General features: G+C 41.9%; 1 protein-coding gene across 1 annotated transcript; it reads left to right on the forward strand.

Annotated features, from left to right (window-relative positions):
* The first annotated feature begins 15,782 nt into the window (after positions 1 to 15,782).
* On the forward strand, positions 15,783 to 17,841 carry LOC134387658 (olfactory receptor 1361-like). Its single transcript, XM_063110058.1, has 2 exons — positions 15,783 to 15,788; positions 16,894 to 17,841. Exons 1-2 carry the CDS (start codon positions 15,783 to 15,785, stop codon positions 17,839 to 17,841), a joined length of 954 nt encoding a protein of 317 aa, XP_062966128.1.
* Positions 17,842 to 19,965: the final 2,124 nt, after the last annotated feature.

Genomic DNA, 19,965 nt, shown 5'->3' on the forward strand with positions numbered 1-19,965 from the left:
TTTGTTGAACTGATTGTTAAACATTTTCAACTCTCTCTCTCTTTGACAAATGGAGCCACAAGGCACTGAAAAGAACCTCCTGAATTTGAAATTTTATCTGTTCACAAGAGGTAGCAGGATTTTGGACAGAACAAAGCATCGACATTGCAAAAACAAACATCATACTATGCTTCTGAGAATTCATGCCAACTTTTGCTTCAATTAGAGATATAAAGTGCTTATTTTTAAAGAGAGGGCTTAGAAAAAAGAAATAATTAAGAAAGCTCAAACTCATTGAATGTAACTTTTGATATAAGAAACTCTGTCTGTTTTTACTTTTGAGGTAGTCCTGTTCTGCATCTGCTGATGTTTTGTTTTTTTCTGTCTTCCTAGACTTTGGAAATCATAAAGTTTTTCCTTAACTGAACTTGGGTGATGAAATGCTGTTCTGTATAATTCCTAGATCTCTCCACAGGAATAGTTTACCTCCTTTCCATGCCTTCCTTTCTCTAATAGAGCCTCTGCCCTAGCCTCTCTGCCACCAGAGTCACCTCCATTGGTAATGCTAGCATTTGCCAGTTTCCATGGTGTAAATACTCTCCCCACGGCTGAAGGTACTGAGTGATGTGTGGTAGCCCACCATTATAGAGGATTTTCATAGTGCACATGCAATAGTCATAAACAACCTCAATAGCATAGACAATCATAAAATATACATAATTGGGAAGTGATGAATTTTGAGACTATGTTACCATTTTGGGGGGTTCTATTACATTCTTACTTACTCTTTAAGCAAATACTCATCCCTAAGAACTTACTTTTGAGATTTTCAGTTATAAGAATCAGTCTCTTTATTATCCATATTTGTATAAGACCTGTCGTTCATGGACAGGTACTAAGAACAACAAATTAACCTTCTCAATAATGAAAGAAGTGAGAAGAAAACAGCTCATTCCTGGTCCGGGGCCACGGCTCTTGTCCCTACTGGGCTATTTTGGCAGAACAACCCTATTATGTGGGTTCATTTACCTTCATCACCAAAAAAAACCTTGCTTCCTTACTTTGATGCTGTTGCAGATTTAATTACATTAGGTCGAGAAAATAGTAGAAAGTACTTTGGGCTTGAACCACACAAATTAATCCAGCCCTACACCCAACAACAGGTCCACTGGCTTTTACAAAATTCTGATACTTGGGTAGTGGCTTGTGCCTCTTATGAAGGCACAATAGATAATCATTATCCATCCAATAAACTTATTTAGTTTTGTAACTTACACACTTTTGTTTTTCCCTGAGTTACTCGTAACTCGCCGGTAACTAATGCCCTTTTGGTTTTTACTGATGGTTCATCCACAGGGACTGCAGCTTATACCATTAATAACCACACAGTCCGCTTTCCTACTTGTTATACTTCTGCCCAACTTGTGGAGTTACAAGCTGTTAATCAGGGTTTTTTTAACCTTTCCAAATCAGGCCCTCAATCTTTATACTGATAGTGCCTATTTAGCCAATTCTATCCCCCTTTTAGAAACAGTTCCCCAAATCAAACATACCTCCACTGCCACTGAGCTTTTTTTGTGATGCCAAAAACTGATTCAACAAAGACGTTTGCCCTTTTTTATGTCATGTTAGAGCACAATCCAACCTCCAAGGCCCTCTCACCATGGGAAACAAACTGGCTGATGCAGCCACTAAAACAGTGGCCACCATTACCGCTGATCCTGTTACACAGGCACAAACTACTCACTCCCTTCATCATATTAATGCTCACACACTTAGGTTAATGTTTCAAATCACTAGAGAACAAGCTAGACAGATAGTTAAACAGTGTCCTTCCTGTGTTACCCTCTTGCCTGTTCCCCATTTGGGAGTTAATCCTCGAGGACTTGTCCCAAATATGCTTTGGCAAATGGATGTTACTCATTTATCAGAATTTGGTAATCTAAAATATGTTCATGTGTCCATTGACACCTACAGTGGGTTTTTGCTCACCACTTTACAGAAAGGGGAAGCAACCAAACATGTTATTGCTCATTTGCTACATTGTTTTTCAATCCTGGGAATCCCAAAACAGATTAAAATGGACAATAGCCCTGGCTATACCTCCAAGGCTTTCCAAGATTTTTGTGCTAGATTACAAATTCAACATATTACAGGCATTCCCTATAACCCTCAAGGCCAAGGAATTGTCGAAAGAGCCCACTTATCTCTAAAAACTTGCCTTGAAAAAATAAAAAAGGGGGAATGGTACCCCACAAGAGGCTCCCTTAGGAATTTACTAAGTCATGCCCTTTTCATCCTTAATTTTTTAAATCTTGATGTCAAGGGCAAATCAGCAGCTGACCGTTTTTGGCATTCCGAGTCCCAATCACAATTTGCCATGGTCAAATGGAAGGACCCCCTATATAACTCCTGGAATGGCCCAGATCCAGTTTTGATCTGGGGTAGAGGTCCAGTCTGTGTTCTTTCTCGCACTCATAACTCGGCCAGATGGCTGCCAGAACGGCTGGTTAAACAAGTTGATCACAACCTCTCAGCCAGGGATTCAGTAGATCCCTGAGAATGTCTTTTTCTTTTCTTTTCCACAGGGGTCATGGCAACCAGCATTTTCTTCCTGATTGTTGGTTTGTCTGGTCTACTGCCCAAGGTCCAGTCCAGCTTTGGAGATCCTGGACTCGCTCGCCAATTGGTGAACAAACAGTATGGAAACCATGTGATTGCAAGGGTGGGACCGTTTCTAGTCCTCCTACATCATACATATCTGTTGTAGATTGTGATACCCATTCAGCTTATTTGTCCCCATCATCTCCTGCTTATAGTTGTGTTGAAAAACCTAAGTTCATAGCTAGCAGTGGTGGTAGCCTTAAGCCATGTCCTTGCAGCACGTTTGCTGAATCTATGCATAGCACTTGTTATTCTTCATACCAATTGTGCACTTCTGGAAACCAAACATACTTCACAGCCACCCTGATTAAAAATTATGTGGGGACTTTTGGAGGGGATCTTGCAGGTCCCCCTTCTGCTGTTGGGCTTGCCTTGAATAAGTATGCCCAAGCCTCTTGTACAGGTTCAGTAGGTCAACCTGTTTGTTGGTCCACCACTCCCCTCATTCACATATCTGATGGAGGAGGCCCTCAAGACCAAACTAGAATTCTAAAAGTGGAAACAAAAATTCAAGAAATGCATGACATTTTGTTTCCTCAACTTACCTATCACCCCCTGGCCCTGCCCAAGAACAGGGGTGATTTAGGGCTTGATCCTCAGACCTCCAACCTTCTTTATGTAACTCATAAGTTGCTTAATGCCACCAATCCCGATCTTCCTAAAAATTGTTGGCTCTGTCTGATAGTAGGACGGCTTGTCCCTGTTGCTTTTCCCGCTTAGTCTTTTAATTATTCTGATGGTCATCAGTGTTCATTAACTTTCCCTTTGTAGGTACAAACTTTCCAGTTTTATAATGCTACTTGTTTCATTTCCCCTTCAGTTAATAATAGTTTTGAGGTCGATGTTGGGTTTGCTACGTTTGCAAATTGTCAGTCGTTTATCAGCATTTCTACTTCCTTGTGTTCCCATAACAGTTCGGTTTTTGTCTGCGGTAGCAATAAAGCTTATACCCAATTACCCACTAACTGGACAGGGTTATGTGTTTTGGCTCTCCTTCTGCCCGATGTAGATGTTATATCTGGGAATGAACCCGTCCCTGTCCCTACTTTTGACCATATAGCTGGAAGATCGAAAAGGGCTGTACAGCTTATTCCTTTACTTGCTGGTTTGGGAATTTCTGCAGCAGTTGCTACTGGAACTGCCGGTCTCACCCATTCTCTATCTCAATATACAAAATTGTCTACCCAGCTGATTTTGGACGTACAAGCCCTTTCCCAAACTATACAGGACCTCCAAAACCAATTAGATTCCCTCGCAGAAGTAGTCTTACAAAACAGAAGAGGTCTTGATTTACTAACTGCAGAACAAGGAGGTGTTTGTTTAGCCCTACAGGAAAGATGCTGCTTCTATGCCAACAAATCTGGGATAGTTCGAGACCGTATCAAACAACTACAAGATGACTTAGAAAAGAGAAGAAAACAACTGGCAGAAAACCCCCTTTGGACTGGACTTAATGGATTCCTGCCTTATCTCTTACCCTTTTTAGGGCCGCTTGTAGGCTTGCTTCTTTTGCTTTCTTTGGGGCCCTTTTTACTTAATAAAGTCACAGCCTTTGTTAAACAACAAATTGAGGCTATTCAGGGAAGACCTACACAGATCCGTTATCAACGCCTTGAGATGCAAGAACAAAGTGGTGCCTATATACTACTACATTCACCTTAACAAATGCTGCCTCTGTGAGCTGAACTGGATAGCCAAAGACGGGTAAGAGGGTAAATCCCCTGCACCACCCTAAACAAAAGGCTGCCATTAATGGCAACCCATTTCTATGATGGGAACCATGCCTGGGATGGGTTACCCCAACCTAAGACAGGCACAGTTCCCAAGAGGTTCTCTTGGTTTGAAAAAGTAAAAAAGGGGGACCTGTCCGGGGCCAAAGAGCCTGGTCATAGCCTGCCCAGGGTCATGAAGCCCTGCCAATAGCCCTCTGACACTTAAGATATAAATGCTGTGACCTTTCCGCCCTTTTCTTCTTCTTACTGCTTGCACAGCCCTAGGCGTAGATCACCGCTGCTTTGCTTTAGATAGCTGAGAAATGTTCCATTTCCTGGAATGATTTGCCCTGTGATTTTTCCCAGAAAACATCTGCATACTTCCTTATCTGCTGATTCCCTCCTGCTGTCTATATAAGCTGTGACCTTCTGGCTAATAAATGAGACTTGATCAGAATACTGTCTTGTCTCCATTTCTCGCATCTCTTGTCCCATCCAATTCCCACTCCCCCCTCCACTGTCTGCGTTGAATATCCCGCGGGTCAGGACAATTCCTAGATTCCCTAATTTATTCCATTGTAATTTTATACAATTTACTTTTAGTAGTAGCTGTGTTTAACAACCAGTTTGCAAAATGTTGGATGAGGGCCTTAGGGGGAAGAGAGGAGGGAGCCCCAAACAAGGAGTGAAAAGAAGGGGCTGGTCACTCATACTTGCACTGCTGTGTGCCAGGACTCTACGCCGTGCAAAAAACTATGTCAACTACTTCTATTATGTGTTGGGTACTCTGTATAAAGCACACCTGCTGTGTGCTGGGCAACTATATAAAGCATATCTACTCTGTACCAGCTACTCTCCATAAAGTGCCAGATACTCTATATAAATCCTGTCTACTGTGTGCCTAGTGCTCTGCATAAAGTAAACTTTGTGCAGAGTACTTCACATAAAGTGTACCTACTCTGTGCCAGGTGCTCTATAGAAAGCATGCCTACTTTGTGTCTGATGCTCTACATACAGCATGTCTACTCTGTGCTTGGTGACCCACATAAACTGCAGCTACTTCATGCCAAGTACTCTACGTAAATACTGTCTACTGTGTGCTGGGTGTTCTACATAAAGAGTGTCTACTCTGTGCCAGGTACTCCACATAAAGTCCACCTGCTTTGTGTCAGATGCTCACCTGCAACACGGTGCACATGGCTGCCCTCCCCTCAACTCTTTTATTCAGAGCCCTATGTGACAGCAGACAGAAGAAGAAAGAAGCCCATTTAACAGGATGGCAAACTGAGCCTCAGAGAGGGCAAACCTCTAGCCCCAATTGCAGAGCTCAAAAGAACCCAGTTTTGTCAGACCCTCAAGCCCAAACCCTTTTTCTCTGCCTCACTGCTCCACCGCATTTGGTGGGGTCAATGCCCTATTAATCCAGAGACATAGAGGGCAAATATCTTGAAACCTTTGTTTCAGCACCTAGCTCCTCCTCCCATACCCAGGATGCTCCACACATCTGATCTAGTGCCGCCCTCCTGAACCTCCCTAGATCCTTCCAGAATTGCCCTGTGGGGTGGTCTCAGGTGAGAGCTTGTAGGATGGGGACCCTTGCAGAGCTTCTGAGCAGGAGGGTGGGGGAAAGAGTGTACTCTTTGGGGGAGGCCCCATGTTGGGGAGACCCCAAATCTCCCTCTAGCCCCCCCACTACCACTTCCAGCCCAGTTGGCTAGTAAATTCAGGCAACTGTTCCTAGAGCTCTCAGTAGGGTGGAGTGCACAACCCGCAGAATCTCCTCCCCTCTGTGGGGAGAGACTTCACCTGCTGGCAGGTGCATTCACATCTGGGTCAGAGGCAAGTCCAGAGTTTGATAAACCTGGCAGGATCCTGGACACTCAGGAAAAAGAGCCCCCAGAGATTAGAGCCAATCAGCTCACTGCAGACCTACTATGTGCCAGAGATGGGCAGGCAGCCTAGAGCAGAAATTGTGGTCACCACCCACGTTTGCCTACACATGTCAATGAACATCTTTACGTCCCTTATGTTTATTCACCTTTTTTTCCATTTTAGGAATGAGGAAAGTGAAGCTGAAAGATACTGAAGTGACTGCCCAAAGTCACACAGCTGGTGGAACTGGCTGTGCACCAAGGCTGCCCAACTTCACCTTGTGTGTCCTTAACCACTAAGCTGTGCTCCTTTCCATCTGTAAATGGTCATTTCTGGATCACTCACCTCAGATGACTGTGGTAATAACTGAAAGAGACAAGACATGTAAAATGCAGAACACAGTAAGAGCACAATATATGCTACTAACACTTAACTATTGTTGTGTAATCATCCAACAGCCCTGCAGTATCACATGGTGGAAGTGGTGAACCAGCTCTCTGCAGTCTCTTTTATAAGGGCACCAACCCCATTCATGAAAGCTTCCACATCATGACCTTTCACTTCCCTAAGGACCCACCTCCTGAAACCATCACATTGAGTGTTAGGATTTCGACATACGGATTTTGGAGTTAACACAAATATTCAGTTGATAGCAGACTCAAATCCCTGAACCTGAATCCCTTTTCTGCAGATGGCGGTTAGTAGCAGCACTGCCCCAGCAGGGTGGTTCTGACAGAGTTGACTACATTCACATGAACACAGTACATGCCACTTACTGTGCACTCAGAAAATCTGCATGTGGGTGTGTTATTAAAGGACATTGAACACCAGGTTTCACCAGGCTTGAGAGGCTGGATTCCAGACAGTAGGAGAGGCTCTGCCATTGAACTCCTTATATGAGGCATGTATTTAGTGACTACTGTGTGCGCAGCACTATTCTAGGACCTGGAGACACACACCAATCATAGCCAGTCCCAGATCCAAGATCCAGCAGCCTCCATGCAATTTAAAGGTCTGTGATGGACACATTACACATGCTGGGCCTTAGGGGAAAATGTGGACAAAGGAGTGTTTGTTTACTTTGAGTTTTAAAGGATCAGTAGGAGTTCTCTTGGCAGATAACAAGTGGAAATGAATTCCAGGCACAGGGACTGAAACCAACAAATTATAGATTTGGTAAATGCATGGTTGGGTCATGTTCACATGGTAGGGCAGTGGGGTGGGAGAGATTAGCCATGAATGGAGGCTGGACTGTGGGGTTTGTACTGGATCCTATATGGGGCAGACAAGACCTTGCACTGTCTTGCAGAAGGGCTGTAAAGTTCCCTCCTGTCCTTACCATCTGCTTTATTTGGCTGTAGACAATGACTAGATGAGCTTGTCTTAAGCACCAGGTAATTTGGTCTGAACTCAGAAGAGTTTTCAGTGCAGAAGTAGGAACAGGAACCTTTGAACACTTGGTAGAATTCTGAAAGAAAAGGTCAGCTGTTCCAGTCTGGGAACTGGATGATCCATGGTGACCACCCACCCAATGGTAATCCATGAACCACCCAGCTACTGCTCCCTGGCAGTGTCTGTGTGAATATGCCCCAAGCAAGAGGAGTTCATCTCTCTCCCTCTCTCTCTCATACACACACACACACACACACACACACACACACACACACAAACACGCTTTTTTTTCTTACAGAGCAGTAGAAGTTAGATACTTTAATACCACCTCAAACTTAGTTCTAAAATCAATGAGAAAGATGATAATTTGTAATGCAGTCATCTCTTTATGTGCATACATGTTAAGGGAGCCAACATTTATTTGGAGAAAAAGCAAGGTGCAGAACAGTAGGTATAGTCTGCTATGTTTTCTCTAAAATTAGGTATAGAGTGAACAAATACATACATATACACTCATATTTGTCATATGACAAATGGCATGAAAAAACAAAAAAATTTTTTACTTGTTTATTTTGGACTTCAGGCTCTGCACCACCTATTGGGCCATCCTTGAAAGGCGGCCACCCCTCTCTTCTCCAAGTGCTTTTGACACTGTTGCTTGGCAATTTAAGGGATTCCTTCTACAGCATGTATTCGCTTGTCTCCACTGGATGTGGTGAATTTCTGTTGTTCTGGTTTGGTCTTTGGCTCTGCCAGATAAGAAATGTTCATTCCTTTGACCCTCAGCTATGCTTCCTGCTGGTGCAGAGTGTAAAAGTCAACACTGAAAGAGATCATGTTGTAAGAATGCAGATACTACACCCTTAATAAATGAGAAGAGCCTGGCCCACACCAAGGTGAGCCCTACAGCAGAACTATGTGGCTAGAGGTGGTCCCTCCCCCCTCCTTGGACCCGGAGGAGAACAACAGCCCATGGGGTCTGACCCACCAAGGTGAGCATAGCAGAACTGTGTGGCACTAGGGGCTCATTCTACAACCACACATTCTGGAATAGGACCCAAGTTGGTTTAACATAACCACCACCACATCTACTGTCAATCAAAGACAATTCACTACCACAGTAGCAACCAGGGCCACTCCACAGCCAGCCTGAGGGTAATAGAAGAAAACCCTCTACCAAATGACCAAACATCAACAAAAAAGTACTAGACGTAAAAAAATAAGAGAGAGAGAGAGAGAACAAATGACACCACCAAAACAATAAAGTAATGCTCCAAAGTCAGACTCCATGGAACAGGAAACCCTTGAAATGTCTGAAAAAGAATTTCGAGCAATTATCTTAAGAAAACTTGAAGAAATAAAGGAAGACTCAATCAGAGAACATGATGAAACAAGAAAAACTCTCCAGAATATGAAGAAGGAAATCTACAAAAAGATGAATACCTTAAAAATGAGTGCAGCAGGGGCCAACCCCATGGCGCACTCTGGAGAGTGCGGCACTGGGAGCGCAGTGGTGCTCCCGCTGTGGGTTCAGATCCTATATAAGGATGGCCGGTGTGCTCACTGGCTGAGCACTGGTGAAGGCAGTCACAAAAAGACAAAAAAAAAAAAAAAGAGTGCAGCAGAACTTCTAGAAGTGAAAGACTCAGTCAATGAAATAAAAAACACAACTGGGAGCTTGAGCAGCATCGTAGAGCAAGCAGAAGAAAGAATTTCAGAGCTTGAAGATGGTCTTTTTAAAATAAGTCAGGCAGACAAAAAAGGAAAAAAGAACTAAAAATAATGAGGAAAATCCAAGAGAGATAGTAGACAACCTCAACTGCTCTAACATTTCAGTCATGGGTATTCCTGAAGGGGAAGAGAAAGAAAAAAGTATTGAAAATCTATTCAAGGAAACAGTAACAGAAAACTTCCCAGGCGTAGGGCAAGATACAGACCTTCATATCCAGGAAGTTCAAAGGTCCCCAAACAGATTCAATCCAAAAAGATCCTCCCCAAGACATATTATAGTTAAATTTGCAAAGGTCAAAGACAAAGAGAGAATTCTACTAGCAGCAAGAGAAAATCATCAGGTCCCTTATAGGGGAGCCCCCATCAAACTAACAGCAGACTTCTCAGCCAAACACTACAGGCCAGAAGAAAGTAGAATGATATATCCAAAATTCTAAAAGAAAAAAACTGCCAGCCAAGAATTCTTTACCCAGCAAGGCTCTCCTTCAGAAATAAGGGAGAAATAGTGTATTTTCCAGACAAACAAAAGTTGTGGGAGTTCACCACCACACGACCAGCCATGCAAGAAATTCTCAAGGGAATCATTCATGTGGAAGCTGAATAACGGTGACCACCATCACAAATACACAAGAAAGAGCAAAACCCACTGTTAAAACAAAAATGCTAGTGAGAAAGAGAAAGAAGTTAAATCATCCCACCTTAAATTCACAACTAACATTGAAGAAGAGAAATAAAAGGGGAAATGATGATCAAAAGATATTTAAACAATCTAAATGAGAAGCAATTAAATGACAGGAATTAAACAATCCTTCTCAATAACTACTCTAAAGGTGAATGGACTAAACTCCCCATTCAAAAGACACAGACTGACTGACTGATTGGATTAAAAAGACAGACCCATCTATATGCTGCCTTCAGGAGACCCACCTCACCTGTAGAGACACACATAGACTGAAAGTGAAGGGATGGCAAAAGGTATACCATGCAAATGGAAACCAAAAGTGAGCAGGAGTAGCTATTCTTGTATCAGACAAAATAGACTTTATACCAAAAAACATAAGGAGAGACAAAAAAGACCACTATATAATGATAAAGGGATCAATCCAGTTAGAAGACATACCAATCATGAACATGTATGCACCCAATACTGGAACACTGAGATATATAAAGCAAACACTCTTAGACCTAAAGAAAGAAATAGGACCTAATACATTAATAGTGGGTGATATGAACACCCCTCTCTCACAATGGGACAGATCTTCCAGGCAACAAGTCCATAAAGAGACACAGGATTTTATCCACATCCTAGACCAATTGGACTTGGCAGATTTATACAGAACATTTCACCCAACAAATAAAGAATACACTTTCTTCCCATCAACTCATGGTACATTCTCCAGGATAGGCCACATATTAGGTCACAAATCTAGTTTCAGCAAATTTTTAAAAACTGAAATCATTGCAATGATCTTTTCAGACCACAATGGACTAAACTTGGAAATAAACAATAAGCAAAACTCCAGAAGCTATACAAATACATGGAAACTTAACAATAGGCTCCCAAATGACCTATGGGTCCCAGAAGAAATTAAACAGGGAATCAAAAAATTTCTAGAAACTAATTAAAATAAAGATACATCATACTCAAACTTGTAGGATACTGCAAAAGCAGTACTAAGAGTTAAACTTATTGCAATAAATGCTTATATCAAAAGAACAGAAAGACTTCAAATAAATGACCTAACATGATGCCTCAAATAACTTGAAAGAAACAAAAATCTAAACCTTAAGGTAGTAGATGGAAAGAAATAATTAAGACTGGAGCAGACCTAAATGAAATAGAGATTCAAAAAACAATAGAAAAGATCAACAAAGCAAAAAGTTGTTTTTTCAAGAAGATAAATAGACAAACCATTAGCTAGGTTAACAGAAAAAAGAAGAGAGAAGACCCAAATAACAAAAATCAGAAATGAAAAGGGAGACATTACAAACAATACTACAGAAATACAAAGAATCAGTAGACACTATTCTAAACAACTCTATGACAACAAATATGAAAATCTGGAAGATATGGATAAGTTCCTATACACATACCAAGACTGAACCAAGAAGGGATATAAAACCTGAACAGACCAATAAAAAGCAATGAGATTGAAGCTATAATTAGCAATCTTCCAACAAAGAAAAGTTTGGGTCCAGATGGTTTTACAGCTGCATTCTAACAAACTTTTAAAGAGGAGTTAACACCAATTCTCCTGAAATCATTCCAAACAATTGAAAAAGACACTACTCTCCCAAACTCATTCTATGAGGCCAACATAACTCTGATACCAAAACCAGGAAAAGACACAACAAAAAAAGAAAATTATAGGCCAATATCCTTGATGAAACTCGATCTTAAAATCCTCAACAAATTATTAGCAATCAGGGTACAGCAACATACTTTTAAAAATTATACACTATCATCAAGTGGGATTCATCCCAGGGATGCAAGGAAGGTCCAACATACAAGAGTCAATAAATGTGATACATCACATCAACAAACTCAAGGAGAAAGACCATATGCTTACCTCAATAGATGGTGAAAAAGCATTTGACAAAATTCAACATCCCTTCATGATAAGACTCTCCAAATATTATGTATAGAAGGAAAATATCTCAACACAATAAAAGCCATTTACTGCAAACCACTGCCAGTATCATTCTGAATGAGGAAAAACTGAAGGCCTTTCCCTTAAGAATAGGAACAAGACAAGGATGCCCACTCTCACCATTTCTATTTAACATAGTACTTGAGGTACTAGCCAGAACGATCAGGCAAGAAAAAGAAATAAAGGGAATCCAGATTGGAAAAGATGAAGTCAAATTCTCTCTATTTGCAGATGACATGATTCTGTATATAGAAAAATCTAAAGACTCTATCAAAAAACTCCTAGAGCTGGTTAATAACTTCAGTAATGCTGCATGATAAAAAATAAATGCCCCCGAATCAGTAGCATTTATATAGTCAAATAATGAATTAACAGAAAGAGAAATAAAGAAAGTAAGCCCATTTACAATTGTCATGAAAATAATAAGATACCTAGGGATCAATTTAACCAAGGAGGTGAAAGACCTCTACAATAAGAACTACAAACCACTTCTGAAAGAAATTAAAGAAGGCACAAAAAGATGGAAAGATATTACATGCTCTTGGATTGGAAAAATTAACATTGTGAAAATGTCTATACTACCCAAAGTGATCTACAAATTCAATGCGATCACCATCAAAATACCAATGACATTCTTCACAGAAATGGAAAAACAATATTACCTTTCATATGGAAAAACAAGACCCCAAATAGGCAAAGCAATCCTGTACAAAAAAAAAAAAAAAAAAAGCTGGAGGCATAACACTACTTGACCTCAAATTATATTACCAAGTCATTGTAACCAAAACAGCATGGTACTGATATAAAAATAGACTTTCAGACCAGTGGAGTAGAATTCAGAACCCAGAAATCACTCCTCAGGCTTATAGCCATCTGATGATATTGGACAAAGGCAACAAAATTCTACATTAAGGAAAAGACTGCCTCTTCAACAAGTGGTGCTGGGAAAACTGGATATCCATATGCAGAGGAATGAAACTAGACATGCATCTCTCACCATACACTAAAATCAACTCAAAATGGATTAAAGACTTAACTATAAGACCTGAAACTGTAAAATTACTAAGGGAAAATATAGGTGAAACACTTCAGCAATTATATCTGGGCACAGGCTTTATGAACATGAGCCCAAAAGCACAAGCAACAAAAGAAAAAATAAACAAATGGGATTATATCAAACTAAAAAGCTTCTGCACAGCAAAGGAACCAATCAGCAGAGTGAAATGACAACCTACAGAGTGGGAGAAAATTTTTGCTAGCTATGCATCTGACAAAGGTTTAATATCCAGAATATACATGGAACTCAACAATTATACAGTTAAAAAAACAAATAACCCAATTAAAAAGTGGACAAAAGAGCAGAATAGAAAATTTTCAAAGGAAGACATACAAATGACCAACAGATACATGAAAAAATGCTCAACATCACTAGTCATCATGGAAACACCAATTAAAACTACACTGAGATACCACCTCACCCCAGTTAGATTGGCTATAATCAAAAAGATGGTGAATAACAAATGCTGGCGAGGGTGTGGAGAGAAGGGAACACTCCTATGCTGCTGGTTGGACTGTAAATTAGTATAACCACTATGGAAAACAGTATGGAAGTTTCTCAAACAACTACAGATAGATCGCCCAACTGATCTAGCAATCTCTCTTCTGGGTATATACCTGGAGGAATGGAAATCATCATGTCAAAGGGATACCTGCACTCCCATGTTCATTGCAGCTCTGTTTATAGTAGCCAAGATATGGAACCAACCTAAATGTCCATCAATGGATGATTGGATAGAGAAAGTGTTCTGTATATACACCATGGAATACTACTGTACCTTAAAAAGAAACAAAATTTTCCCCTTTGCAACAACATGGGTGAACCTAGAGAAACATCTTAAGTGAAATAAGCAAAGCACAGAAGGATAAATACCACATGAGCACAAGGGCTGACAATCCGCTTTGTAGCTCACAAATGTTCATAACAAACAAACAAACAAGTAAATAAATAATAAACACACAGACACACACACACGGAGAAAATAGCATGTTTGGAGAAATACACAGGGAAATTGGAATCCTCATGCATTGCTGGTAGGAATGGGAAATAGTGTAACCACTATGGAAAGCAGCTTGTCATTTTCTCAAAAGTGACACATAGAATTACTATGTGACTGTGTAATTCTATTCCTACATATATATCCCCAAAAGAATTTTTAAAAGGGACTCAGACAGATACTTGCATGTGAGTATTCACAGCAGCACTATTCATAACAGCCAAAAGGTAGAAACAACCCAAATGTTCATCCTCAGATGACTGGATAAACAAACTGGTAGATCCCTACAATGCAATAATAGTCATCCAAAGAAAGGAGTGAATGTCGTTTTCCATGTGCTTAGGGCCATTTGTGTTCATTAGTTTGGCCTCCAGCCAGAAGACCTAGATCTAAATACCAGATCTTCCACTTCAAGTTGTGTGATGATGCCCAAGTGGGATGCTTAGTTTTCTTCCTCATTGGGTTTTTGTGATAATTATAACACCTTACATGCTCAGTACAGCTCCAGCCACAGAAAAATACAACAACATAAACAATATTCCTAATGATATACTTAAAGCTACTACATGAAATTGAGTACTATGCTATTCCTTATCAAAATAGATTTGAATTAATCCAGTGCTCTTGGGAACAAATTCATTCTCAGAGGAGTGATAAGCTCAAGTCTCCACCAGGGAAGACAAGCTAATTGTACTTACTCCAACAAGGTTCTCTGGGGATCATGCCCCAGAGGCCACAGAGTCAAGTAAAAACCTGCCTGTGGTGGTTCTGTCGCATGCTGCCTGAGAAAACATGCTCCTCCCCCACAGTCCCAAGGCTAAAACGAGGCAGCAGGAAGCCCAAGATCCCTGGAAACAGGATGAGCCCTGGGATCTGATGGAGGCTCAATAGTAAGTGGTCAAGTAAGTATCAGGAAGACTAGCTGCAGGGGAGCTGGTCTCAGGAAAGATCCCCTGGAACTGCACCCTCTGAGGTTGGGGAGGTCTCTGCTCAGTTAGCCTACAAGGAGTGTGAGTACCCAGCCTCAGAGACTCTTGGACGGGTAGCGTACCACGCACTAGTCAAGAGAGTGGGTGCTGGAACACAGCCTGGGTCAAATCCTAGTTCCATGCAGGACTTAGGTTTTGAGCCTCAGCTGGCTGCCTCGTGGGGCTGATGAGGGTTAAGTGGAATGTGTAAGTGATTGGCTCAAAGGCTGGTGTGTGCTTTCATTAGATCATATCATTGTCTTGCTCAAAGTTAGAGGATGTGTGCGATTGCTGAGGGAGGGGAGCAGGGAGACTTAACCTAGATCTGTGGCTCTCAAATAGGGGTGATTTTAACATCCCTAGACCAGACCATCAGAATGGTTTTCTTTGTCCCAACTGGAGTAGAAGGGTTGCTCCTGGCATCTAGTGGGTAGAGACCAGGGGTGCTGCGCAGCATGCTACAATGTGCAGGACAGCCACCAGCACAAAAACGGATCTGGCCCCAAGTGTCAGTAGTGCCAGAGATTAGAACCCTCAGCTGGATCCAATAGTGGGGAATCGAGGAAGATGTCCCTGCAGCCATGAAGAAAACCTGAAGATGAGGTACAGCTGAGGGGAGAGAGTTTTCCAGGCAGAAGAACAGCAGGTGCAAAGGCCCTAAGCAGGAAACAAAACCAGGAAGGCTGCAGCCAAGTGTACAAAGGGGAAGGGATAACAGAAGCCTAAGATGTCTGGGGGCAAGAGGAACCACGGTGAGCCATGGAGGTGAAGTTGAGTGAGATCTCATCAGCATTTTCACAACGTCACTCTGGCTGCAATATGGGTAATGGACAGCAGGGGATGAGAGTGGACATGAGGAGGCATTGAAGGGTGGATCACCGAGGAGGGACATAATGGTGGCCTGGACTGGGCTCCTAACTGTGGAGATGAAGTTTCTACTTCTCTCCAAGAGAATTTCTTAAATCCACCCATTAGGAATCAATGGGATGTGAGAGCTGAGAGAGGAGTTGAGTACACTTCCCAGTCTGAGACTTGGTTGTGCAGGCTGGGGCTGTGCAGGTCGTCATCTATGAGAAGGGAGCCCTGTGGAATACTGCAGTGCACCACTCATGTGGCCATACCCAGCAGCCCTGTTAGCAAAAAGAAAATCAAGTGGGATTTTGAAGAGAGGTGGGTACTGACAGCTGAACTTCAGAGCCATTGATTGAAAAGTGTCAGGATGTATGAAGGAGGATGGTCTTCCTGAATCCAGACACTTGTCACCTGCAGTATATGTATGTTCACACACAGATGTACATTGTGCATACAGTGGCATATCCTGAGTATATGACTGAGAGCCTGTGCTCTCAGTCCCTACGTTCCTAACCCTCAGTACTATGAGCAAGGTTCAGCACTTTACATGTGAACCCATATCCTCTTTACAACAACTCTATGGTATAGATGCTAATTGTCCCCACGGGGGACTTAATGTTATTATGCCCATTTTACAGATGCAAAAATAGAGGCACATAGAGGTTAGGGAACTTGACCAAAGTCACACAGCTTGCAAGTGGTAGAGCTGGGATTTGAATCCATGCTCTTAATGACTCTTTCTTCTGACGGTATCACTTAAGGGTTCCTACACTACCTAATGTAAGTATTTGGTGTATTCAATGGCAGGGATGGATTTAAGCCCTTTTAAACATATTTTCTGACTTAATCTTTAAACTGACCCTAGGAGGCTGGGATCATGAATTCCCCATGTGAGAGACGAGGACACTGGGACAGAGAGTTTAAGTGAGTTGAGTCTTGATGGGGGAAGGACAGCAACTAGGTGACCTGTTCTGTCCTCAGGACCCTGCACTGTTGACGACCTCAGTTCTGTCTTCAGAACTGCCTGGACATGGACAACAGGACCCGCATCTCTGAGTTCGTCCTCCTCGGCCTCTCTGAGCAGCCCCAGAAGCAGCAGGTGTTCTTAGGTCTGTCCTTCAGCCTGTATCTGATCGGGGGCCTGGGGAACCTGCTCACCATCCTGGCCATCGTCTCAGACCCTCACCTGCACAGTCCCATGTACTTCTTCCTCAGCAACTTGTCCCTTCTGGATGTCTGCTTCACCTCCACCACAGTCCCCAACATGCTTGCGAGCCACCTGTGTGGGCACACCACCATGTCCTCCTCTGCCTGCCTGGCCCAGATGTATTTCTTCATCACCTTTGGGGGAGCCGATAGCATCCTCCTGTCAGTCATGGCTTATGACCGCTACATGGCCATCTGCTGTCCCCTGCACTATGTGACTGTCATGAGCAGCCTTCGCTGTGCTGTGCTGGTGGCCATTCCGTGGACTTCAGCCAACCTCATCTCCATGGTCCACACTCTCCTGATGACCCGCTTGTCCTTTTGCACCAATAGGATCCCACACTTCTTCTGTGACATCAATGCCTTGATCAAACTCTCCTGCTCTGACACCCAAATCAATGAGATGCTGATGTTGGTCCTCGGGGGCTCAGTGGTTTTGATCCCATTTGTGTGCATCATAGCCTCTTACACACCTATTGCCATGGCCGTGTGGAAGGTGCCCTCTGCCTGGGGGAAGTGGAAAGCATTCTCCACCTGCAGCTCTCACCTCTGTGTTGTCTCTCTCTTTTATGGGACGATCATTGGGGTCTACTTCAACCCTGTATCCACCCACACCACCCAGAGGGACCTGGCAGCCACAGTGATGTACACTCTGGTTGCACCCATGCTGAATCCCTTCATCTACAGCCTGCGGAACCGAGAGCTGAAGGGCGCCCTCTGGAAACTTCTCAGTGGGAACCGCTTTGCTAATCCTCTTTGACAACTGTCTTCAGATCCAATTGTTTTGGAATAAACGAACACTTCTCAACGTTAAAATTTGTGGTAGTTTTTCTTGGTCCACTAACACATTAAACAGCTCTAAAAATTTACTACCTTTTAAATTTGTTTCATCGTTCTGAGTACACCCAGAGCACATCTCACCGTGGTGCTGCTATGTCCTTAACATTTTTTGCATAACATCTCTTTATATGAAGGTGGGTTTGGGGGTCAGAGCCTTCAGCTGGCAACAGAAGCTAGCTAGAATTTAAACAACATTCTTTTATTTTCATGATATTCTGTTTTTTACTCTTATCTTCTGTATCAGTTGGGGTTCACGTGGGAAAATGGGAGCTTCTTGGGCTGGCTCACTTATGTCAAGTTGTTCTGGTTTTTATTTATTGGAGTGATCTATTTCTAAAGAAGAACATCGTAGACCTGAAAAAACACCAGTTGAATTAAAGCTACAGTCATCCCTTGGTATCCATGGGGGTTTGGTTCCAGGACCTCCCCCTGCCCCCCGAGGATATAAAAATCGCATAGTATTTGCATATAAACTATGCACATCTTCCTGTATACTTTAAATCATCTCTAGATTACTTACAATATGTAATACAGTGTAAATGCCATGTAAATAGTTCTTATGCTCTATTTTTTATGGAATAACTACAAGAAGAAAAATGTCTGTACGTGTTCAGTACAGACACAATTTTTTCCCAAATATTTTCGATCCTTTGTTGGTTGAATCCCCAGATGCAAAATCCTGATGAAGAAGCCTGACTGTATTGAGCAAATTGTAGCATTGTTTGTACTCAGGGGAAAATCTGCCTCAAATGAATGAGGAATTGGTGATCCTGGATCAAGCAGGTTGCCAGTGCTGAGTAGAGAAGAAAGACTGGAATCTCATCATGGTTTTGGGGAACTGGCTTTAAAATCTGACATACTTGTATTCAGATTCTCTCTTTGTCCACTAACAGGCCACAGCATGTCTCTTATCTGCCACTTTCCCTTTGCAAATTTTCTTCTCCATAAAGTGGATTCTGCTTGCCTCTTGCTGAAAGTAAATTAACTTCACGTATCAGTCATATTTTATCTCTGAACTGGAGTTTGTAATGGTACCAATCTCCCCAGGTGGTTAATCCCTTGTAAAAGAAGTTGCTACATCATAAGCACTTGATAAATCAGACTTCTATGCTTCACGAAAGGTAGTCACCCCAATTTCAGGAACCTAAAGATGCCTTTTAAATGAAATAATCTTGATCATCCTTAATAACATAGTATTTTTTCCCAAACAAGAGATGCAAAGTTATTTGTTGAACTGATTGTTAAATATTTTCAACTCTCTCTCTCTCTTTTGACAAATGGAGCCACAAGGCACTGAAAAGAACTTTTAGAATTTGAAGTTTTATCTATTCATGAGATGTAGCAGGATTTTGGACAGAACAAAACATCAACATTGCAAAAACAAATATCGTATTGTGCTTCTGAGAATTCATGCCAGCCTTTGCTCCAAGTAGAGATATAAAGTGCTTAGTTTTAAAGAGAGGGCTTAGAAAAAAGAAATAATTAAGAAAGCTCAAACTCATTGAATGTAACTTTTGATATAAGAAACTCTGTCTGTTTTTACTTTTGAGGTAGTCCTGTTCTGCATCTGCTGATGTTTTGTTTTTTTCTGTCTTCCTAGACTTTGGAAATCATAAAGTTTTTCCTTAACTGAACTTGGGTGATGAAATGCTGTTCTGTATAATTCCTAGATCTCTCCACAGGAATAGTTTACCTCCTTTCCATGCCTTCCTTTCTCTGATAGAGCCTCTGCCCTAGCCTCTCTGCCACCAGAGTCACCTCCATTGGTAATGCTAGCATTTGCCAATTTCCACGGTGTAAATACTCTCCCCACAGTTGAAGGTACTAAGCGATGTGTGGTAGCCCACTATTTCAGAGGATTTTCGTGGTGCATGTGTAATAGTTGTAAACAACCTCAACAGCATAGACAATCATAAAATATATATAGTTGGGAAGTGACAATTTTTGAGCCTTTATTACCATTTGGGGGGGTTCTAGATTTTATTACATTCTTACTCTTTAAGCAGATATTCATCTCTAAGAACTTACTTTTGAGACTTTCAAT

This window comes from Cynocephalus volans, chromosome 10 (genome assembly GCF_027409185.1).
Source record: "Cynocephalus volans isolate mCynVol1 chromosome 10, mCynVol1.pri, whole genome shotgun sequence".
NCBI classification, from domain to species: domain Eukaryota; kingdom Metazoa; phylum Chordata; class Mammalia; order Dermoptera; family Cynocephalidae; genus Cynocephalus; species Cynocephalus volans.